Here is a 25,390-nt window from a genome sequence, read left to right as displayed (position 1 = left end):
AAATGTTAAAACCGGTCAAATTGTTCTATTTGTTATTTGTATGCGTAGTGACGAGCATAGATTATAAGTAAAAACAGCAAAAAGGCAATGGCGATTATTCTTCTAAAGTTACTGACTTTATCATGAAAAATTTCGAAAAAATGTGATCCAAGTGTGTCAGTTCATCAAAAACAAATTCGAGGTATGTGTCGATTTTTCTTTTGTGAAATTTGCAATCTCAATAATTATTATACTTTATACATTTTGATGAGATGTCACATGCAACCACATGTGGATTTAGAATTAATAAATATTCTCCTATAAAAATATTTAAGTATGAACAATTTAATTATTTATTTTCGTACAAATTTTAAATATTTAATGTCAACTGCTTCGAATATAATGAGATTTGTTTAAAGTTTTTTCTTATATATTTTCTATAATTCAGATTTCTTGAATCGAAAAAATAATGATTTATATGATTAAAGTATATTTTATTTATAATCTGTACTATTTGTATAATCTGTATTAATATATGAGATATATTAATTTTGTTTCTTATTTATACATGTCAATAATAATTTTTATTTATTTATGTATCAATAATAAAACTATATAAAATTTCAACCTTATAAAGATTTGAATGTTTAAAAATATTATATTATATTATTGTATTATATTATATTGTATTATTTATATATTTATTGTTAATAGTTTATATTTTTTATATTTTTATACTTTTAAATTATAATATATATTATTAATGTTATATCAAAATAATTTTTATTTATTGAAATAGATTTATTTTATATATTTTTATTTTATATTTATTATATTTTTATATAAAATAAAATATATTTTTATTTAAAATTGCATTTAATTTTTTTATTTTAAAATTTAGTTTTACATGATTATTAGATTATTAAAGGACAGATATTTATTATTAATATTTAATATTCTATTGTTGTTATTAATATAATATTAATTAATTGTCATAGGTGAGGCCTGAAGGCCAAGGGATGGTATTGTCTGCAGAAAAGAGATGGCACACAGTATGTGTAGACAATGGCTGGCAAACAAATAAAACAATTGCTAAATTCAATGTATAACGAATGGTGGTTCATAGTGGATCAAATAGCAGAGATTGTTGGCAGGCAGGAAGGAGTAAACAATCGAGCGTGTCTAAGTAATGAGCGAGACTCGGCATCATCTTCACTCGGTTTCGGACTTATATGCAGCCGACGAGATAGAAGTACTTCTTTTAGAAGAAATTCGTGACCTGGAATTACCAGCCTCTGCATATTCCAGACCTGAAGATATTCAAGATTTTGATATTGGTATGATAATACTTTTTAAGATGTAAATTATTTCTAGTAAAACTTGATAACAAAAAAATATTGTTTTTATTATTTTAAAAAATTAAAATACATATCAATTATTTGATATTAACAGCAGGCAGTAGAACAGGGGGGCAAATTAGCTCCCAACCTTTGGAGCTGGATTCACCAGGGGTTCATTCAACAGTCCATTCTTGGGACTCACATGCTAATTATCATGGTCACTATGGCTATGGTGATCACCATGGCTCTTCCTCAAATGCTTTGGCTTGGCCAAGAGCAAGTCATTTAGTACTTTATTGTGACATACAGGGGCATCTTAAAACGGCTATTGGTGTTATTAGACTCTTATTACTTGTAAGTAGTATTATATTTTAAATATTTATCAATTTCTAAAACAATAAGCTATGTTAAACTGTTTAAATAGATATCATCTGCAGCGTGTTTGGCAACATTATGCAGTTCCGGCACTGCCAAGGTCAGCTTATTTATGTTGCCTTTAGTCGGGCGGCTGCGTTTCATGATCTTTGTAGCAGTTTTCTGTTTTTTGATCACTGCATTACTCCTCTTCCTTGATATTTCGCATGTTATCTATGTTTTTCCTTTCAATTGGGCAAAATTGGTAAGTAATCAGTTTATTAATACATTATTTTTAGTTAATATTATGAATAAAATTTAAAATATGTATTTATAAAGGAATAAAGTTTTTAATATGTATTTATATATATATATATATTTATATATATATATATATATATATTAGATATAATATCCTAATACTGATATATCTGATAGAATCCACCTCTTATAGAATGCTTGGATATTCACTGGTATAGGCTTATCTTATGCCTTAAGTAGTGCATTACTAGCATGCTCTATATGGGAATATCATAGTGGTGGCTGGGTACCAAAACGCACTCGTTCTCAGTTGTCTGCTGCGGCAGCGCTTGGGCTGTCATGTGCTATTTTAGCCTTCTTACTTTCATGGATACATGGACGCAGTGGATCAAGTTGTAGGAATTCAGATAATCGTAATCACACACCAACACAGCTTTATAAACCTGTTGACAATTCTTCCTCTTCAGGAGTAAGTAATTTCACTTGTTATTTTATTATTTTATTATAACAGCCTTATATAAAAATATTTAAATTATTGTTGATAATTATTATTTTTTTAGGTCACTCTAAAAGAGCGTAGCCCTAAAAGACCTGCTTCATGGATTGTAAAAAATCAACAGTTAAAAAAACAAAATATAGATAGTGATACAAATACAAATAATGGTCATCATGGCAATGATATTCATGCAAGATACAAGCAAGATGCCAATAGAAAAGATCATTGGGCTTCTGCAAGGGAACATTTTTTAAATATTCAAGAAAATAATGAAGATATTCAAAGAAGTGATATTGATATTGAAAGAAGAAGAAGAAGGCGAAGAAGAGATGGTGATAGTAATTCAACAGGCGATGGAAATTTAATAAGTACCAAAATCAATAGTGATCATATTTTGGAAGATAATAAACCTAGACGGGTACCGCGAAAATTGCCTCTGCAATCGGTAGAGCAATCTCGACCTTGGCCTGGTGAACATAGAAGTAATGGTTCTACGCATGTTAGAAATAAAACTTTACAAATGCCAGTGAATAATAAAGCACAAGACTATTGTGAAATTATGGATGGATCTAGTTCTATGCAAGTGACTCAAAATGGTTTTCACTGGGAAATGGAATGTACATCTAGTAACAGTATGGAAAAAACAATAGATGTAGCTATGGATCGTACTGCCATATGGACAGGACAATGGCATCCACCACCTGACGACGTCCAACCTTGTTCTAGCAAAACTATTGATCCTTACAGCTTTGCCTGATTGAATTTAAAAATCCGTACACATGTCTTAGTAAATATTGGACTCATTGCAGTGAATGATTTTTGGGAACAGTTACTATACTAGAAGTTTCCCTTGAAACAATCATTTCGTAATATCATACTTCTTTCACTATTTGTATTAAGGAAAAAACAGAAACAATGTTTTATCAATGAAATATTTATGTTATTTCTAAATGAATCTATTTGAATTGAATATGTTTAAAATTACTGTATATCACTTTAATGTTAAAGTAGTGCACAGTAACCATGATATCACTGTTATCTTTTATATTTATATTTTTTTTTCTATGCATAAAATGAAATATAAGTTTGGAACTAAATTACTTGATGCAAATGCAAATATATATAATTGCATTTCACATTTAATGACAGCTTTATTATAATCAAGATTATTAGATAATATCTTGTGTCTAAATATTTATGAATCTTATATAAAACTATCATTGCCTTGTATATTATGCTGCCAAGAAGATAATTTCTTTTTAATTTTCAAGTTTTGACATTTTGCAACCAGACTGCCCAATTTTGATATATAAATAATGTTTCATTTCAATAAAATTTCAGTACCAAATAATAAATCTAATTTATTAGTTACAGAATTATTTATAAGTTACATTAATAAAGATTAAAATATTTATTTATTATTTTATTAAATTTTAATGATTATTTATTCTATTTTTATATATATTTAGTAGTCTGTAAATGCTGATAAAAAGTTGCTAATTAGATCTTAATTTTATACTTTAATTTTGTTTTACTATAAATTTATGACAATTGTTTTATAAACACGCTTTTATTATAAAATGAATTAATATGCATGGAACATATTTAAATTTATTTATTATTTAATTATTAAAAATAATATTATTGTTACACAGAGATGGGCATAGAAATGTGTTTCACAAATTTTGACTATAATAAAAAAAATTATTTTCCAAAATTAAATTTTTTATTAATTTCTATATATTCTATATATATTCTATTAGTTTCTATATTTTATTAATTTCTATATATATTCTATATATAAACAATTGAATATAATATGCAGTCTGGTAGTTCAAAAAAGGTCCATTTCTATTTTTATAAAATAATTATACAAGCACTATTTACAGGCAGAAAATATAAACAGCAATGGTGTTATATTACTTATTTATTTTAATGAAAATTTCAAACCATTTCTAGTCCAATACTCTTGTACAATCTTGTATCAACTGTATTCATCAAATTAAAGAGCAAAGTAATTTTTAGTACATACATATCGTATTAGAGGTACAATTCATCTTGAAAACTATCAAAAAATTGCGTTTCTTGACCAATTGGTCCTTGGAATCTCTTTTTATTATATAACAAGCGATATATAGAACCGATCATATTGGGACCTCTGTTCTGTTTCAATTGATTAAGACTATTATAATCACATAAACATGAGAAAATAATTTCAATTAGAATCATAAGTGACAACTACTTTGTCTTTTGATACAATATTAGAATATACATTTGAATCAGGCATAATTACATGTTGACGTGTATAACGCGTAGTTGTCTAATTAATTATTTAGTATAAGGAAAAAAATGCGTGTTCATATAGAATCATAAAGAAAAAAGGGAATAGTATATATTATAGTAGCTTCGTTGTGTTAAAATATTGATGATATTGTAATTTGATTTTCTTAAACACAACGAAGAAATAAATGTAATTTTTTTTATAAATGGTACATTACTAGTGTACTGATAAAGTATTTAAAAAAATATGAATAGATTTCATGATAAAAATGTTGAGTGGAAATGTTATATGGTGCAAAATATTTAGCTTAAAGTTTAACCAAAATGATTAAAAAAAATGTACGGACACTGCCAGAAGAAATATAACGCTCTTTGAGTGTCATGTATGTCGAATAACTTTGTTACTTTTCAATAACTTAGTATCAGAGGCTTTACCTCGCTACAATTTGCAATACCTCATAATAAATGAATTGTTAAACTTATATTTAGTATGTGAATCTACAACACTGTTTAATATATTTCTGTATAAACTTTAACTGAAACGCTTCAGATCATAGCACAAATAATGAAAATTAAAATTAGGTTTGAAATGATTACAATTCCTAGAAAATAAAAAAGTAACTAAATATTACTATTTAAATGAAGTGCAAATCTGTTTAATCATTATAATTAACAAGATTGTTAATTTATTCTCTGATAATATACTTTTCCTTTACTTTTTATAAATAACATTTCATTAAAAAATAATTCTTTCATTAATTATAGAATTAATTATTAAAATTCGTATAAATTGTCTAAAAATTTTTTCTACTATTTATCCTTCTAATCATATTATCACAAAGTTTTATTTTTTATATTATAATTTTTTTTTTACATGTTTATGAATACTTTTTAACTTAATTAAAAAAGAAATTTAAAATACAAATACAAAAATATATTTACATTAAAAAATAGCATGACAATTATACGATTTAGTATTAATATTATTTTCATCATTAAACATAAAAGAATATAAAGAGTTATGTAATTATAATTTTCCTCTTCATGTATATAATTTAATTATATTATTTAAGTCAAAAATATATAATATTTTTGTTTATTAAAATTTTAATATTTTCAAAATATTATTAATGCATATAATTCTCTTTTTCAAATTATATAGCTCTAATAAAGTATTTTTAATTTGAGATGCTTTATTTGTTTATAAAATAAAACATTTTATTTTAAATTCTGAAATTTTTACTATCTGAAGGACTATAATTTGGTATAGGGAATCAGAAATTTACATTATTTATAATAAATTTATTCAGTTGCATTACATTTAAATAAGATAAAGAATGGAACAAAACAATTTAATAATAAAACTTGCTTACGCACATTTTAATAAATATTATTCTTAATAAATATAACAAATAAAGACAATCCAAAAGAGATACATGAACTACATGACACAAGAATTCTTTGGTTTAACTTTTGATTTGTTTGATAATATCAAAAATAAAATATGAGAGTCATTGAAAATCAAAAAATCAATTAATAGATTTGGATGTTTTGCAATTAATATTGTGTATTGAGAGTATCATTTATTCAGTGAAGAATTTATTTCTGTATTTTAAAATGATGCTGTCAATACTGCTAATAATAAATATGAGTATATAATAATATTTTTATTATAAACTCATAATGAAAATAAACATATTGAACATTTTTTGAAATGAAAAAAGATTATTGTGAGTTGATATATGTGGCTGATGAAATTATCAAGAATTATATTATATATTAATTCCTTGGTAATTTCTCATATTTTATAGTGATTATTCTGGACAATAACATTTAATGATCTATATAAAATCTAAGTTATTATTATAATTTATTCTTTTAAAAATTATTTTGTAAATTTAGAAATAATAATCATTGTATAGTATAGATTATGCAAAATTCGTAAATGCATATATTATATGTTAATTATAAAACATACTACAAAGTTAGTAATTAGCAAAAACATTGTTCTATGTTAATCAAAATGAAATATGTTAATATTTATTGATTACTATATTATTAAGAATTGATTGGCGTTAACAAAATATAAAATTCTTCAATTAAACAAAGAAAATTGTTACATAACAAATGAGATTATTAAAAATATTCGCGATTAATCTAAAACTCTAAATTATTATCTTTTGCCAGTGCCAAAAAAATCATATAATATGTATACATGTATAATCATATTTGAATATGTACAAATACATGTACACATGTAAAAATATCAATGTTTCATTAATTATTGAGACTGGTGCGAGATAAATGAAAGAATGATAAATTTTATTTCACATGTATTTTGATTCAATAGTCTTTATCAATATTTTATTATAATATTTATATTATTTAAGAAATTTTCTGTAGTAGATATAACTTTGAAATTTTTTTGCATATATATTGTTATGATCTGTTTTTTATTTATAATTATTTATCTAGATAAATACGCATAAATATGCACAGTGCAACAAAGTATAATACTTTGTTTATAGAGATTAACGTATTTTTAAAAATTGAAAACTTCATAGGGACCAGTAATAATTTTTTTAATTATTCATATTGCTGTTTTCTACCTCTTTTAATTTTCCAACTATGTCTTCTAACTTTTTACGTTGTATATTTTGCTTCATTTGTTTGTTTTTATCTTGTGCAAAACATTGAATATCCATTGTTTTTACATAATGTAGTATAGAATTCCTTTTAGCATAGGAATGAAAAAATGATAAAATATAGCATCTAGTACAAAGAATTATATAAAGAAGAACAAAAAATAAAATACTTATAATAATAAATATATGATTAGGAAACTTACTTTTTGTTTGTTGAAATTTGAAATGGAAACTAAAAGAAGATAAATTGAATAAAACAACTAAATAATCACAAATATTTATATGTTTAAATAATTAAATATTTAATGTTTAATTATGTCTCACTTGTTGTGGATGTCTTAATTGTTTCATAGTAAGATGCTTCCAATTGTTAAATTTCATCCATGCACATGAAGTATTATATATATTTGATAATTCAGATTGTGCCATAGTATGTACTGCAAATTGTGGATTTATAATTAATGGTTCATGTTGCAATAATTCTTGTTGATATGAATGATTGGAATAATATAGATCGTATTTGGTAAAATTTTCTACAGATGATATTGCCAAAGAATTTGCCACTGCCACTAAAAAATAAATATGTATATATATATATATATATATATATATATATATATATATATATGTATATATATGTATATGTACATATATATATGTATATATATGTATATGTACATATATATATGTATATATATGTATATGTACATATATATATGTATATATATGTATATGTACATATATATATGTATACATATATATATATATTTATATAATTTCATATGCTTAAAAGCATTAAAAAAATTATAACAATTATAACAAACTCTTGGCTTTCTGAATATTTAATAATGTATCATAGTACTGTTTTTTAAATGTAACCAGTTCTGTAATAGATGCAGTTTGCTGTAATGTGTTTAAACTTTTTTGTTTTGTTTGCTTCAGTGCAGATCTGTACATAAATAATTTTGTTAAGTAAATTTGCTGATTATAAAAGATATTAAATAGAGCAACTTTAATGGTACTTGTATAATAAATTTTCTATGTAGTTCTTTTTTTCACATTCTACTGTTTTTGTTTCATTAACTACATTATTTATTTTATGAAGCAGTTTTAATTGATCTGATTTTGGATAAATATGAAATGATTCTGAGGATTTTTTTTTAATATTTTTTTTTGTATCCTCTAGTACATTTATATTTCTATAATTATTTATGTTATTGCTCAAAATATCTAACTGATTATTGTTTTCCAGGTTTTCTTGATTTAAAAACTTGCAAAAATTGGATATAGAAGGAATAACATACAAAGGTTTGGTCTGAGGCAATATTGGAAATTCTGTATATGTAAAAAATGTTTATAATATTTGTATACATTGAATTGAAATATGTTAATAATTAATAAATATAAAAATAATTTTACCAATTGAAGTTTCCTGTTCTACACGTTTTAAAAAATTCTGCAAGCTTGTTTTAAGCTTTTTGTGTGCTCTAAAGTTATCCATTAAAAAATTGTCTTCTTTTAATGTCTGTAATATTGTTTATAAAAATTGTTACGAACTATTAAAATAATTATTACAAATATGAATTTTCTTTACCTGTATATTTATTATTGTATCTTTAATTTTTTCTTCACTATATACAATATCCATTTTATATATATCTTCCTGAATTGCTTGTTCATCTTTTAATTCTTGTTTAAAGTGATTTTGTATTTCCATATTACAAAATCTATTCTTATTTAATTTATTATATTTTTTTATATTTTTTGTATCATTCTCTGTGTTTTCTGTATGTAAAATTTTGTAATTTGTTCCTGTTTCTACATATCTATTATCATATGTTTCTAAATTTGAGATTTTATTTTTATTCTGTTTATTTGAAACTATATTATTTTTATATAATTTTTTTAAACATGAAGTATCCTGTAATATGATTTTTTTAGTTTTTATTTTTGGATAACAAAATTAATAATATTTCTAAATACAATATTATATTATATATTTGTGATATAAATATAACATTGTATATATATTATATATATATATATATATATATATATATATGTATGTGTATATATATATATATTTATATATATGTAATTTACTATAGTAAAGTAATTGTCATAAACCTGATGTAATGCATGAGACACATTAGTTACATTACATTGATTCCAATTATTAAACTGATCAATAGACAATTGAAAATATTTATCATCCATTGATTTAAAAAATTCTTGATAGTCAGATGTAGAATTTTGATAAAGATTACTTTCATATAGAAGATGAGGAGTATGACTCCATTTTAATTTTGATTGAAGTTTTATTTCTTCTTCTTGTTCATTAATATTTGATGAAAGATTTTGTTTACTAGTAATATGAGATTTTATACATGGAATATTATAATTTAATGTATCATACATATAATTCACATGATTATGAATTGTTGAAATCTCATTAGGAGGAAAACCTTTGAATACTTCAGGAACTGAAGACATAAACTTTTCATTTAATTCAAAATTTTGAGATGTATCAATCAAAATATTTTGATTTAAATGGATTTCTGAGTTTTTGTCCAATATTTCTATATTAGGTTCTTTAGAAATTGTAGTAACTCTTAAAAGAAAGAAAATTATTATTATATTCTATCAAAAATATCAAGAAATAGTTTAATGAAAATCATACTTTTGATATGAAGATTTGGTATTAGATGTTTTATTTAGTTCAGTAATTTCATATATTAGATTTTTTATTTTATCATTTGATACACCTTTTGGTAATGGTATTATAGAAATTATTTGTTGTTGTATATTACTATCCAAATTTTCGGATAAAATCAGTAGAGCTTTTAATACACGTTCATATGCAATTATACCATCATCAGGATGATACATATTTAGAAATTGATTTATTGCATTAATAATGTTTGTATCCTTTAAATTTTGTTGTAAAGCAATCCATGGAAACGTAGAGGTATTATTTACTGTAATATTCTTATTTTCCATAACTGCTAAAATAAAAAATTAATTGTTTAGTTAGCTAATTCAAAAGTTTTAGCGCGTTTTCGATTTAGTTTATGTCATTTCTCTATTGTATATATATATAATATATATATATATATATATTATATATATATTATATATATAATGTATATATATATATAATATATGTATATAAAATATATTTATTATTTCAAATATTACATTTTAAATAAAAAAAAAAATTTCTTTCTACTTACTATCAGAAGAAACTTCTATTTCCATTTCAATATAAATGTCTTTCTATAAAGTGACAGCTTTCTTTGATATTAATACAATTAATTGGTAATTACCAAATAATGAAAACAGCTGCTTTGATATATTATTGTCAACAAATGAATAACATGTTTCTCGCAAGTTCGTTTACAAGTCGATTGAAATCGGATTATAATTTAGAAAGAAAAGCCAATCTGTGTTTTTATATTCAATAAATAAAAAATAATAAAATAATTATTTTGTGTTTAATATAATAAATAATTAAAAAAAATTGATTATAATAAAGCCAATAAAATTAATAAATGTAAAATTAAAATTAAAATAAATTTCTATATTTTATATTATTTTATTTTCTATTTAATTTTTATATGAATTTATTCTTTTTTTTTCAATAAATTTAAATATTTCTTTCATAAAAATATTTAACTATTTAAATACAATTATTTAATATGATAAAAAATGATAACACAAATATAAAATAAAAAGGAAATTATTTTATTAAATAGTATAGAAGAATTGTATTGATAATTATGAAACAAGTGTATGTTCTGTATGTTATGGATTATTTTATAATGAGAATATTAATTCTATGCTAATAATCTTAAGAGCTTTGCAAGTATTATTATCTGACCATTGCTATAAAAGCGATAACTGAATATAGTTAAATAATAAATTGGTACAAAATGATTTTGCCAAAAGATCTGATACTTTTTTCTTCTTTGATAGTTTTAAGAATTAGTGCAGCTTTCAAAATTCCTACAGAATCACCATGGATAAACATAGCTCCAAAACCTGGTAATATAAATTATTTAATTTTGAAAATAATTTTAATAAAATAATTTTAAAATTATAATTTCTAATATTAGATTAAAATTTTAATATTTTATATTATTTTATTCATATTTTATATTATTTTCATATGAAAATATGTTTCTAGTTTATGCAAGAGCTCTTGGACCAATATCAGAAATGGATACTATAACAGTACCTTATATGTCAAAGTCTCCTTTTTTTCCAAAATTTGTTGATCCTAAAATGATGATTTCAAAGAAAACAGATTTATTGACCAATTTATTTGGTTTAGGATCTGCTTATCCTATGAGTTTTAAATCATTTATACCATATGCTACAAGTGGATCATCTATATATAATACAGCTGATAAACCACAATTATTAGTTAAAAATAATATAGATGATGATACTCATCCATATAAACGTGGAATTTTTAATCCCTTTAATTCTAAATCTTTTGATTCTAAGTTTGGATCTGTATCTCAATTCTCAAGCTTAAATACTGTACCTGACTATAATAGGAAGAATGATTTTTCACATAAAAAAAGAAGTATAGATAAGTCTTCTGTAGCAAATCTTAAATCAATTATGAATAATAATAAATCAGAGACAAAAGATTTGGAGTTTCCATCTCTTTATCCCACTCTTGCTCCAATTTTTGAAGAACCAAAAGAAGATATAAACATAAAAAAGATAGGAAGTGCAACATTACCGAAACAATATTTGTCAGGAATGTTTGAACCATATGATCTAATAGGGACATTTGGTCCTATGATAGATCCATCTACATTCATAATAAAAAAATCTGCTTTCTTAGATAATTTGTTTAAAAATATTGCTATTACTACATCACCACTAATTTCAAGCGAAGCTTCAACAACAAAAAATACCATTGTACCTTCAGATTTTTGGCTACCATCATCAGGAATTCCAAATCCAATAGTATATAATGAAAAAGTAACAGAATTCTTAAATAGGTTGTTTGAAAATTTAAAATTAAATAAAACTATGACATTCAATGATGACAATATGAATGTTAAAAATATGGCAAGATCTATTATATCTGATGCAGATAATACACAAGTAAAAATAGCAAAATCTGTTGAAGATTTCTCATCGATTAATGCCGCTAAAGATTATATTGTTAATAGCATATTATCTGAATTGAGTGATTTAAAAAGTAATATGATAACAACAATGAATGATTTAATCTCTTATGAAAAATCTGTAACATCATTGTCACCAACAAAATCCTTCAAATCATTTGATCCTAGTTTATGGTCAAAATCATTAGTTAATGGAGTATTTCCTTTCCAGCAAAAAATGGCTATTTTGAGTCAAGTATTTGATATGCTAACAAATTTACAAAAAAATATTACTTTGGAAATTCAAAATATAATAAAAACTAAAATGGTATCTCCTGAAAGAGTTTTTAATGCTAATTATCCAATAATTAATGATGTTTTTTCTAGTGGTATGCCTATTAACATGAGTTTATTGGATGCTATTAAATATAAATTAGATACATTAGATTATGGCATGCCTGTTTCATATATTCCAAGTTTTGATAAATTTGGATCAAAAATGATGCGACCATTGTTAAAAAATCCACCATTTTGGATTTCTTATCCTAAAAATGTAGCAAATATAAAACAAGAAGTTAAAAGTGACATTGAATCTTTAATGAACGAAGAAAATAATTTCAATCAAAAACAAACACGTTCAATTAAGATGCACCAAGGATATCAAAGTTTGCCAATTGGTTCTATAGAATCAATACAAAGAGATGGAGGATCTACATCTGAACATCAGAACGGAGAAATCAAATTATCTGTAAGTACTTAAATAGAAATAGTTTTGTAAAAAAAACTTTAAAAATCTAATATATTTTGAATCTATATTTTGTATACTGTAAATAATGAAATATATACAACTATAATAATTAATGATAATTTGTGATATTAAAAAAAATTATAAATATATTTGTATCATTGTAAATAATAAAATATTTTATATATATGCATGATTTCATTTTTTTTCAGATATAAATGCCTGCATTGCCTAACATGCAAATGCAGGATTTCCAAAATAATAATTATGAATATCAATACATGTAATTTGTATACTATGAATATAATGAACATGTTCGTATGTTGTAGGATATCAACAATTATGAGGACATAGATAAATGGGCCAATTGGATGAAATATCTGAAAAATAAATATCGAGGACATCAGCATCACAATCATCATTAATTGATCTAGTAGGAATATTTTTATTATCTGTTACAATTAATCTCTTTTCTTTTAATTAATCATTTTTTTCACATATAATTACTATATATAACGTGTATATTTGATATCTTTTAATAAAGTATGTTTTGCAAAATATATATTGAACTATCTATTGAAAAAAAATATTTTTTATTAGATTTTATATTATTGTTTATAATATATGTCATATGTATATAATATATATAATATGGCATATATATAATATGTATATAATATGGCAACAGTACATAGTAATTATCAACGCACATGGACGCAATCCTGCATCAAGTGCGTTGCTTTGTTTCTCTATAATCAGCAATGCATTGTAAGCAGGATAGTGTTAGTGTGTTAGGAAACACCAATAATATTAATATGATATGATTGAATGAAGAAATGAGGGATATTTTATACTTGTATTCAATTTAATTTTTGTATTAACTACATTTTTATCTATTTTTTATATATTTTTTATATAAAATTATGAAAATGGCAGTAGTGGTAAGTTGATATTGAATATTTAATTTATTTTTCTTTGATAAAAATTTGTTTGAAGTTAGAAAAAATGAATTATTGCACACATTTTTTTTGTTTTATCTTATTTCAATTTTTGTTATATTGATTATATATTATCTTATATCAAAAAAAATTTTATCTTTTTATCATCTGCCTTTTGTCACTTTGGATATAAGATGTTCCATTTGCTGGTCAATTCTAAATACCATATAGAAAGATGCTAGCACACTGCTTAAAGTTACCAATAATCCCAAGCCTTCAAATATTAATTTCGGTGCAAAGATCTTCCAAACCATTAAATGTCGACAATGAATCGTTGTAGCAAGCATGCTGCTGAACGTCTATAATATGTAATTTTTACATACATTTTAGAAATTTAATTAATAATAAAATTATATAAAATATAATAAAAAAAAATATATATATATATATATATATATGTTTATTAAAGATAGTTTTTAAATTTTAAATTAATTTTTTTATATATTTATATTTATTTTATAATTGTTATAATATTAATAGATTTAAAATGTTAAAAATATTACTTACTCTGATTGCATGAAGAAGTATATATTTTCCTGCAACCGAGAAGATAGCAGCATGAAACACAGAATCTTGTTCAAATAAAAGTAATTCTCCTCTTTTCATATCATTTTCCGAAAATTTTGTTTTAGCTAAGTTCGGAAACACAAGATAGAAAGTAAATGGTACAATAACTAATAATGGCAATGTTGCACCTAATATAATATGTGATCCAAATGTATTTATTCCTGTAATATTATTTATAGAAGTTATTATATTTTTGTAAGTAATTTTAAAATAATTAAACAAAAATGTTATACCTATCAAAATTGCTGCAAATAAAGTTCCATAAAAATGTCCACCTGTTCCAACAAATGCAGCATCCCAATGAATAGTGGGAAAAGTTGGTTGATGCCCAGTTCCATAAAAAAAATATTCTGCTATTAAGAACCAACACAATAGTATAGGAATAGGTACTTCTACTAGTTCAGCTGTTTTTAAAATTATAATATTAAGAATAAATAAATATTATATAATAATATATAAATTAAATTATTTATTGTACATATTAAAGTACTTACATATATTATTAGCATTTCTATGTCTTTCTATTGCCAATAAGCCCAAAACAGAGGCACAACATATAAACATTAAAAAGGTACTAGGTGATAATATATCTCCTAATAATAAAGAATATAACAACATAAGAAATACACTTAATGAGATAAATGTGGCACTATATGCAGTACTCAAACCATAAACAACTGGTGTTTGAGTTATTTCTACATTTTTGCAATAAATTGATTCCTTTATTTTCTTAAATAATCGTGGTACTATATTTTCATTATGATATATATTAATTGATTCCTTTTTGTTTGGTAATAGAAATATACTGAGTGGACGATAATACAGTATAAAAATTGCAAACAGACTTAATACATATATTATGTTAGGCAACATACTTATTTGCCAAGACAATGTAAATTTTATTTTAAGAAATTTTGGTAATCTTTGAAGAATCCAGAAACAACCCATACAAATACCAATTATAACAGGACAGTATTGTCCTACCAAAACACTGGGAGAAAAACCAGAAAGATTTCCACAATTTTTTAACCATAATCTTATTATTGTAATATATAATGCAAGTATAATTAAGGTGATAACAAATAAATTGTCTGATGTTATAGAACCTGTTTTGCCAATTACAAATGTAGAACATATATGTTGTTGTTGTTCTTCTCTGCAACGCCAGTAATAATAAGATAATCGTATAGAAATACATGCTATTAAACCAGTAACTATTATAATTGTTTTCAAATTTGATTTGGTCTGTGATTTTAAAAATGGTTTTGTTTTTCTTTCTATATTTTCATTCATATCTTTTTTCTTTAGATTAAACATAAAAAGCCAAAAAAGTGTAACAACTAAAAAAGATAACATACTTCCTTCTTCAATAATATAACTATTAGAAAATAAATTACATATTGTTAAAAGAAGTATTATTCTTGTAATATACATCATTTTTTTTATATTTCGATAATCATATAATTTTAATGAAATTACATCCCAGTTTTTAATAATTAACATAGCTAATAATATTATAGATATTATACTAGTCATAAATAAAATAGTATTTTTTAATTCTTCTAAAATACCAAAGGAAAATAAAAAACAAATTATTAATGCAGTAATTAAATTTACTAAAATAGAATATTGTAAAAATGATGACTGAAATATTTTGGACATACGATTTTCTGGAATATCAGTAATGAGGTAAAAAAAAAACAAAGTACAAAACATTAAAAATAAACCTTTTGACATTAAACTAAAATCAAATTGAACCCAAACTTCAGAACATGTATTTTTAAGAAGTTTGAAGTAATTTTGACTATTCATAATAAAAGATTCAAATTCTTCAATAGTAGTTATGCTCTTAATCTGATTGAATAGATAATTATACATATGCTCTAAATTTTGAAGTTGTTCATTAGAAAACAAATAATTATCTGCAGAATATACATTTATATATTTTTTTGTCTGTGCAATATTTCTCCACAATGAATGTAATAAATACCATAAATCATCTTCTAATTTTCCATTTTTTGCTGAACTAGGTATTGAATTAATTATAATAGATCCTAAATTTGAAAATGGTATAGGTATTCCAAGAATTGATGCCAATGTAGGAACAAGATCAATTTGGTTTACAGTATTATTAGATAGATCATATTTTAGAAGAGGAATCATAGAATAAACAAACATAGCAGCTTCAATTTCATTGTTACTATCACCACCATGATCACCGCTTTCTGTCATTCCATGATCACCAACAACAAAAAGTATTGTATCTTCTTCTAAAGACTTAATGATTTCTTTTATAAGAGTATTTGTATCATTTAATTTTCTACTCATTTCAGGATGATTAGCACCATGTTTATGTCCACAATGATCAATTCCAAGAACATGCGCTATAAGAAGAGACCAATCTTTCTTCTTCATTTCAAAAAATATACGATATCTAACATCTTTATCAACACTATCCAGATCCCAAACATTGAAAGATGGTGATGGAAATTGACGTTTAAATTTACCAGGAAATAAATTAGTCCAAGTATCATCACCCATAAAAACAATACCTTTAGCAATGTTTTGATCAACAATGTTATCTTCATTAATGCTTTCAGAAGCAAAATTAGATCCAATATCAATAAAGGTAGGTAATGTACCTGTGGTAAGACCCTTTAATCGTTGCATAGTTGTTGTTGGAGGATCTGCTATGAACTTATACAAACGTGAATTCATTGGTTGATTTTGCAACAATTCATGAATTATTGGTAACTTATTGTGATAATAAGATGAAATATAAGTATCATCATCATACCAATGTGCAAAATCATATTTTAAGGCATCTACGATTAACAATACAACACGTGATTTTCGGTTAAGGCATGTAATTGCGGCAGTTTCGGGTTTTTGAAGAAGTTCTTGGATGTTGCAATTAGAATGTGTACAATATTTACATTCCGCACGTTCTGGTCTGACAATACGATTTAGCAGAAAACCACTCGTAAAAACTAATAAACTAGCTGCCATCATATATGAAATCCATCCTTGAAATATTAAATAATTCCATAGTTTACTCATTTTTCTATGATTTATTTTTTTGCGTTATTAGAAAATAATGTAATATTAGAGCAATTGCATAATGTTAACCTATTTCTTGATGTAAAATTATTTTTCACCATTGTCACATTGTTATAAAAATAATGTGAATATTTGTTTGAAAAAAATATAAGACAAAAACAATAGAAGTATAAGATAAAATAGATAATCAATAATTCATATTTTTAGAAGAAATATACAAATTACATTATAGAATATATGAAAGACTGTAACTTTTAGTTCAATGGCGCTAAATTTTAAACGACGTTACAGTGTCGCCAAAACGGCATGATTTATAAACACTTTGAAAATTTTTATGTAATGCTAGTAAAACAGTATTATATCGACATATAATAAAATTGATATTTTCAATTTTTGTAGTGAATTACATTTATATAAAAAAATAAAATAATATTTAATTGATTGTGAATTTCTTTTTTTTTATTATTTATTTAAAAAATACTTTATGTTATTCTAAAATAAATAATATTAAATAATACGATATATCGAAATTCTAATTGAAGATATTTAAAATCGATTATTATTTTCATTGTAACAAAATTGTGAAAAATTTTCGTTAAAAATATGAATCGTCGTATCAAATACCTCAGTATTTTAAACTTAATCAATTTAGCAAATCATATAGGGAATAAGTTTGTCAATAATGGAGATTCAAATTATGAAGCTGATTTTGAACGATTGTTCAAATGGAAATCTCTTAAATATTTCCAAGAGGTTAAGATCGTCCAAAAACCAATATTTTTATTTATCTATAAAGTACAATGTCCTTCTTGTCAAAAATTAAAACAGAAATTTTCGAAGTCTATGTATTTGATGGATCTTAGCAATCAGTATGTATTGAAACATTGTAATTATTATCAGAATGAATTAAAATTAAGTTTGTTATTGTTATTAGAAGATACTATAATAATGTTTAATATTTTCATTTAATAAATAGTATTTCTATAATTAATAATTCTAAGATTAATAAACATAAAAATAATTGTAATTTCTTATTAATAATTACTTAACAATTTTATTATTGGATTACAGTTTTATAATGATAAAAGCGGATGTGGAAAATGATAAAACTTTAAATCAAAAACAGTTTAAGCCAGATGGCGGTTATGTACCTAGAATATTATTCTTTACATCTGACGGCGACTTCATTCGGGAAGCTTATAATAAATGTGCAGATGCGGACAAACAATATAAGTTCTTTTATAAAAATCCTTCACAAATTATATGTACTATGCTGCTTGTTTTGAACAATTATTCTAAAAAACCATTACCAGTAATATTTCAGTATGAACAATTATTGAAAATTTTGGAAAATTGTGATATGGAAGATGACATTATTATTCCAACCTTAATACATTGATAATGATTGAAATATAAAAAACAAACAATTTATTAGTTTTATAAAAATAATTTATTGTAATAAATATTCAATAATTTTTATTATATTAAAATTTGTATAAAAAATTTTATATATTTAAAAATATATATAAAAAATTTTACAATTTGAAGAGATAACATTTATACAATTATTTTTAAAGAAAAAAAATGAATTAAAGACAAAAAAAAATATGCTTATCTATAGTTAAAGTATCTAATATCATTAAAGAAATTTTTCTTATAGGAAAACATTTTTCTTATAATAAACAATATTAAATATCAATATATTCATTTTATTTTTGCAATTTATAAATAAATAAATAAATATATTTAAGTTCTTTTTATATAATTATTATTTACAAATAATTAACTTAATTGAAATAAAAATTGAAATGAAAATTTAGTTTAATAGATATAGACATTTATATTTTTAACAAACAAAATAAAAATAATTATGAATTTTGAAAATAACAAATTAATAATGAAGGAAAAGGAAATGAACAATTAGAATAGATATCGTGAAACTTCTTATGCGAATTAATGTGTAACCAATCTGAATACGAGTTCGCAGCAGGCGTAACCTTTTGGATAATGGTACCAATGTCGAGTCTGCGCTTATACATTAAATACTCTTACACATCAACCTATCACTAGCTCGCAGCTAAAACCCTGACGGCGCTTGCGTTTGCAACTGTTTCCATATCGCGTAATGCTGTGGCATTGGTTGGCACTGTCTCACTAGGGGATGCTAACCACGCCCATCATTCACCCTCTTCAACTATACACATGTGTAGTATATATATAATTCTGTTTACATTGTTCCTTTTTTTATTACAAATTAATTATTTTTATATTTTCGATTATGTTACAATTAAATTATTAAACAATTTACAAACAAATTTATATAAAAACTATACAATTATGTATGTACAATGCATGTTGATAATTAATTGTAAGAATAGAATTAAAAATAATGATTTATATCTAAATATATTTAATCAATAGTATAAGTATAATGTAATAAGTTATAAAATTAATTACGAGTTGATTTTTTAAGAAATTTGATTTTTTAAAAGAACCGGAATAAATAATTCGAAACATTTTATAGATAAAAAGTTTGAGCATCTTTCAGTTTCGAACGATGTTAATGCAAAATTAATAGTTAATTTTTTTCTGATAATCCTTCTTTTGGAATAAATATACATTTATTTACTATATTTAAAATTTGTTGTTATTCAAATCAAATAATAATAAATAATAATAGATTCCTATTGGTAAAATGTTTTATAAATTAATTATAAATATTATAACATAACAAAGAGAAGCTTAAAAAATTAAAATTCTATCAAGTCTAGGAAACAAATAAAGTAACAGATCACATGATGAAAGAGGTTTCAAGTTGTTCGAATTTAGATAATAGATAATTTCTGCTGTAATCATATCAATGTTTATTGAAAACAGACCAGACCATACTTGCGGTTGCACGGCAGATTCCTGGGCAGAGAAACGGTACATAGAAAAGCGTACGCATATGGGTTATATATGGATCTCGGTGTGTTCTGTGTTTGAAGGGTTGCAGATAATATATAGCCCGTTTCGGCGGAGAGAGCTTTTTAGCTTTGACCGTTTCATCTCGCGTTGGTCGTCCCGTGCTATTGCACCCCGTAATATCGACGATGCCTATATCCATGGTCCGTCACGTTTATTTTTTTTCTCTCTTTCTCTCTTCTTTCCTCTACCACACAACCCCAGCTCGTACGCAGTTCTGACTCCTCCTAGTCTCTCTCTCTCTCTCTCTCTCTCTCTCTACGATTGGGGTTTTAAAAAATGAGCCAGGACATTATTTTTACGCGGCCCTCCATCTCTTCTTTCTCTTCTTCCTTTCCGGTCCAGCCGTGATTCGAGTGACCACGAGCTCAGTGGTTCTGCTTCTCCTCGTCGTCGTCGTCGTCGTTTCCGCCGGCGCAGCTTACAATGTGCCGCATCAGCAAATGTGCAAAAATCGAAGAGAGAGAAATAGAAATAGGGTTCGTGGGCAAAAGAGCGAGAAACGAGGAAAACGATTTCCCGAAAGACGAGGAAGTGAGTTAAATATATAAAAGAGGGAAAGGAGAGTAAAGGAGTATGGAGTAAAGGAAAAAGAGAGGGAGGGAAAGGAAGAAAAAGTTGCGGTGAGGTGTGAAAGTGAAAGAAAAGAAGGAAAGAGTGGTAGATAGAGAGAGAGAGAGGGAGAGAGAGGAGAAAGATTATATATATATCTCGTCTCTCACGTCCGTCGATTCGTACAGTCGTTTCCAGAGTATGAATGTGGTCTCGCGGATATATCGGTACCATGGAAGCCATTTTCAATTCAATCTGTTAAAAGCACGTCAAAAAGTCATACGGTATTTCACCGGCGTGCGGTAGATCGCGGGTGAGACCGTAGGTTCATCCGGCGACGGTGACGCGTTGAATGCCATCCGTACCCTATCCGTACTGTCGAAATATATATGCTTCTGCATATGTCGTCCTCGATCTGACACCGTTCCCTCTTCTATCTATATCTTACTATTTTTTTTAATACAAACGTGTCTACATGAGTATTTAGAATTTATTTTCTCGTTCAATATATTTACATGTTTGCATTTTGTCTTTTCTAAAAATATGTAAAATTAAAAATAAAAATATCTTTCTAAAAATATCTATTACCTACATTGTTTTAAATGTGATCGTTTTTTATCGAATTGGTATTTATTTTTGTTACATGAATAGCTTAGGATTAAAAATGGCACGACTGATTTTGAAATATGATTATTTAGAAAATTACAATTATAATTATTAAATAATTATTAATGTAATTATTCGTTACATTAGATATATAATATAAATCATTTGTATAACAATTTCATATATATTTACTTATTATTATTATTTTGATATTTATTTTAACTTATTTTGTAAAAATTGGGATCGGGAAAATATAATTGTTCTCAATTCTGGGTCAATTGTAATTCAGAAAATAGAATTTAAGGCATTGATATTTTAGCCCGTCAATTAACAGAATTATGATTCAATTTAATGATAAATACTTCATTTTGTTTAACTTTTTCCTCCACACACAATCATGGCTTTTCATGGATTTTCGTTTTCGAGTTATTCGTAAAAAAAATTTCTAATGTTATATCATTGAATTAAAAAAATTTGAAATAATAATCCTTTAAGAAGTTAATCGACAGATTCATTAAAATGGAAATTTTCCCTGGTTGTTTCCTCTTATTCTTTATTAGAAAAAAAAATGGAAACAGTGAGAAAGAATAGCAATAGAACATTTTCAAAGATTCTCCCACGATTCTTACTCCCTGATCTTAGAATGTTTCCAGATGTATCCGATTTAACGATAGTAGCAGGTAAAGAATCAGTAAAGAATTATGAGTTTCATACCAGTTTTCCCCTCCAGAAAGTTGTTTATATTAGGGGAAACAGGAGATTAAGATCAAGAATCGAGTTACAATGTTTGCCAACATAGCACAGATCGAATCACTTTCGATCGGATAAGAGAGATTAGATCATAGGTCGCTATATCAAAGAAAAGAGAAGTGCAGGTACAAAACCAGGTTGATCATGATCTCTAATATTTGCGTAGGTGAATGAACTTCTACCTGTCGATATATACGTGATGTAAACGCGGACAGCAAGGAAAGCATGAGAAGTGAAATGAAATGAAAAGGATATTTTTGTTTCGAACATTAAGGTAAAAAAACCATTCCACTTTTAATTCATAAAATTGCAAAGATGAATTATCCAGTTATAAATATACGTGACATTATTAATCTTTTACATTTACGTATCTTTTTTTTTCGTTTTCTAAAAAAGTATATTTTGTCATAAATTAAAAGAGATATTTATGCACAAAAAAAAAAAAAATAATAATATTTCATTAATTGAAAGGATCATTTTTTAAGATGATTTTTCATTATTTTTTTCAAATGTACAACATGTCGATTCTCTGGTCTATCTAGATAATAATTAATGTGTGATATATTTTTGTTGAGATTTCAAATAATTTAAACGAAAAGATTCTCCCATTACTATAATTCACGTCACTAATAATAAAAAGGTTTTAAAAAACTATTGGAAATTTTTACTTTTAATATCGAGAAAATTCAATCGCGTATATATTCGATGTGATTGGATGCAAATGCATACAATATGAATATTTTATCGATACAAAAGAAAAAGATGATCATATTAAGTATTAATTAAATGTTAGTTCTAATAGCTATCCATCTATCTATCTATCCGATTAAAAATTTATAAAGTGCGATGAATTTCGCATTTAAATATTATTATTTAAATACGATTATATTTGAACAATTCGTAACTTAATTTATTTTGTGTTCCTTGATTAATTTATGCTTACGATGTTTTTACACGGCGTAATTTTGTAATAATCGCATAAAATCCTAAATTCAACTTATAATTGTACGGATCGTGTAAACGGGAACGCGAGGAGGGGCTGATACTTTAAAAGCAGGTGTGCATTACCATAGCTATTGGTTTATTGATTTATCCATCGGCGCGTACGTACGCTTTGAGTGGCTGATATGCCAGAGTAAAAAATGGTCCGTGTCGGTGTACATATATCAACGGTATCGACGAATACCGCTTCGCGTGCGGGCTTTTAATGTTGCTCAAACCGTCATTGCGTCCTCACTAATGACGCACGAGTTGAATTAATCGGTTCGTAACCGCCCTGAAACGTGCCATTCACTGTAGTGTGCACGGTCAAACGCATTACTTTCGTTTTATACCAATTTTCTATTCCACGACCGATGTGATGACGTACACTTGAAAATAAACGTATTTTTCTATAAATAAGCTATTTATCGATATGCCGTCGTTTTTCTTGTAACACGTTCTACTGTGTGTCAATGCGTTACATGCAAATTAGGAAAAAAAAAAAAAAGAAAAATAAATAAAAAAAATAAAAAAAAAAGGAAAACAAAGGAAAATGATGTATACAATAAGATAAAAGAAGATACTTATCCGTAAATAATTATTTATTTGTAAAATGTAAAAGTTTTTAAATAAATTCTTTAATAACTTTTTAATTTTAATTTTAATCTTTTTTTTTTTTTTTGTATACTTTTCCAAATGGATATTATATATTGATTAATTAAAAAAAATGCCTATAGTATAAATTCTGTGACAATTACAGTAATTGAATTTTGATTAAATATCTATAATATAATAATAAGTTTCTTTCATTTACTAGTTTCTATAATTTGCAATAAGTATAGATCACAATCTTAAAAAAAAATTTAATTCTTTAATATTCTTTGAAAGATGAATAAAAGAGAATTAGAAAAAGTGGAACAAAATGTAGGATGAAAAAAATATAAGAAAGAATCTTAAATTACTATAGATAATTTAATTTCTAATGGTATATATATCTACTTACTTATTTATATTTTCAAATTTTCAAATACTCGGATTACGCGTAACGTGACACAGCCAGTTACATACAGTACGTATGTATAATCATTATTTAAATGTACATACCGGTTTCTTCGAAAATATATAGCGGTGTACCGATATAGTTACTTTTGTTCGCATGACTAAGTCAAAAGAGTAATAGTGCCATTGTGCACGATATGTGGCCTAAGCGTGTATTATTGTACGTCTGTAGATGGATTGCAATAGGTTCGGTAAGCACAGGAGATATACAGGATCCAAATCAGAGAATGCTTAATACATAGAATGCTTTTATTCCATTCTCATTGCGGGGTAAATAACATCTGTACATTAGATCACTATAAAATCGGTCGCCATTGGTGAACGACAATAGGGCTTCCCCTATTGAAACCTCATTGTGGAATATGATTCAAGAAAGGCTCGTCGCTATGACGTTGTGGCCTGTGTGCTTGTGTGGGGGATTCGATGGATCTAAAAAAGGAAAAAATGAATTGGAAGAGAAAAATAAAAAAAAGGAAAGAGAAGAAGAAGAAGAAGAGAGACAGATGAAGCGCGAGCAACCGTGACCGAACAAATCAAGGTAAAAAAGGAAAGAAATAAAAAAATTAAAAAAAGAAAAGAAGAAGAAGGGGGAGGGGGGGGGAGGGGGAAAGAAAAAAGAAAGAAAAA

General features: G+C 25.0%; 5 protein-coding genes across 9 annotated transcripts; 3 read left to right on the top strand and 2 right to left on the bottom strand.

Annotated features, from left to right (window-relative positions):
* Positions 1-44: 44 nt before the first annotated feature.
* Positions 45-8,777, top strand: LOC100870542 (uncharacterized). Of its 3 annotated transcripts, XR_015293525.1 has the most exons (7): positions 45-181; positions 978-1,316; positions 1,432-1,673; positions 1,744-1,938; positions 2,128-2,403; positions 2,495-3,296; positions 8,608-8,777. XR_015293525.1 is itself a non-coding variant. In XM_031916388.2 (6 exons), the coding sequence occupies exons 2-6, from the start codon at positions 1,169-1,171 to the stop codon at positions 3,185-3,187; spliced, it is 1,551 nt and encodes a 516-aa protein (XP_031772248.1). In that variant the 5' UTR covers positions 45-181; positions 978-1,168; the 3' UTR covers positions 3,188-5,192. The 3 variants fall into 3 exon arrangements, 2 of the variants coding, with proteins under 2 accessions (XP_031772248.1, XP_003693557.1); XM_031916388.2 differs by lacking the exon at positions 8,608-8,777 and having other exon boundaries at positions 1,435-1,673; positions 2,495-5,192; XM_003693509.4 differs by lacking the exon at positions 8,608-8,777 and having other exon boundaries at positions 2,495-5,192.
* LOC100864475 (uncharacterized) lies at positions 7,027-10,800 on the bottom strand. Of its 2 annotated transcripts, none has more exons than XM_031916389.2 (8): positions 10,589-10,800; positions 10,036-10,360; positions 9,483-9,966; positions 8,950-9,276; positions 8,775-8,880; positions 7,680-7,924; positions 7,559-7,587; positions 7,027-7,482 (listed from the first exon to the last, which is right to left on the bottom strand). In XM_031916389.2, exons 1-8 carry the CDS (start codon positions 10,611-10,613, stop codon positions 7,293-7,295), a joined length of 1,731 nt encoding a protein of 576 aa, XP_031772249.2. In that variant the 5' UTR covers positions 10,614-10,800; the 3' UTR covers positions 7,027-7,292. The 2 variants fall into 2 exon arrangements, with proteins under 2 accessions (XP_031772249.2, XP_031772252.2); XM_031916392.2 differs by having other exon boundaries at positions 7,680-7,792.
* LOC100864597 (uncharacterized) lies at positions 10,719-13,786 on the top strand. The gene is made up of 3 exons (XM_003693612.4): positions 10,719-11,399; positions 11,542-13,229; positions 13,556-13,786. Exons 1-3 carry the CDS (start codon positions 11,288-11,290, stop codon positions 13,649-13,651), a joined length of 1,896 nt encoding a protein of 631 aa, XP_003693660.1. The 5' UTR covers positions 10,719-11,287; the 3' UTR covers positions 13,652-13,786.
* A 284-nt stretch (positions 13,787-14,070) lies between these two features.
* PIG-O (phosphatidylinositol glycan anchor biosynthesis class O) lies at positions 14,071-18,290 on the bottom strand. Of its 2 annotated transcripts, XM_086912918.1 has the most exons (5): positions 17,921-18,140; positions 15,286-17,817; positions 15,025-15,195; positions 14,732-14,952; positions 14,071-14,523 (listed from the first exon to the last, which is right to left on the bottom strand). In XM_086912918.1, exons 2-5 carry the CDS (start codon positions 17,801-17,803, stop codon positions 14,329-14,331), a joined length of 3,105 nt encoding a protein of 1,034 aa, XP_086769044.1. In that variant the 5' UTR covers positions 17,804-17,817; positions 17,921-18,140; the 3' UTR covers positions 14,071-14,328. The 2 variants fall into 2 exon arrangements, with proteins under 2 accessions (XP_086769044.1, XP_012341986.2); XM_012486532.3 differs by having other exon boundaries at positions 15,286-18,290.
* On the top strand, positions 18,204-19,398 carry LOC100864712 (uncharacterized). The gene is made up of 2 exons (XM_003693613.2): positions 18,204-18,720; positions 18,923-19,398. Exons 1-2 carry the CDS (start codon positions 18,455-18,457, stop codon positions 19,248-19,250), a joined length of 594 nt encoding a protein of 197 aa, XP_003693661.1. The 5' UTR covers positions 18,204-18,454; the 3' UTR covers positions 19,251-19,398.
* The last annotated feature ends 5,992 nt before the right edge of the window (positions 19,399-25,390 follow it).

Source organism: Apis florea, unplaced genomic scaffold (genome assembly GCF_048593485.1).
Source record: "Apis florea isolate Af1SG1 unplaced genomic scaffold, ASM4859348v1 contig_3493_pilon, whole genome shotgun sequence".
NCBI lineage: Eukaryota > Metazoa > Arthropoda > Insecta > Hymenoptera > Apidae > Apis > Apis florea.
The sequence above is the reverse complement of the archived record's forward strand: the minus strand, read 5'-3'. Positions and strand labels throughout refer to the sequence as shown.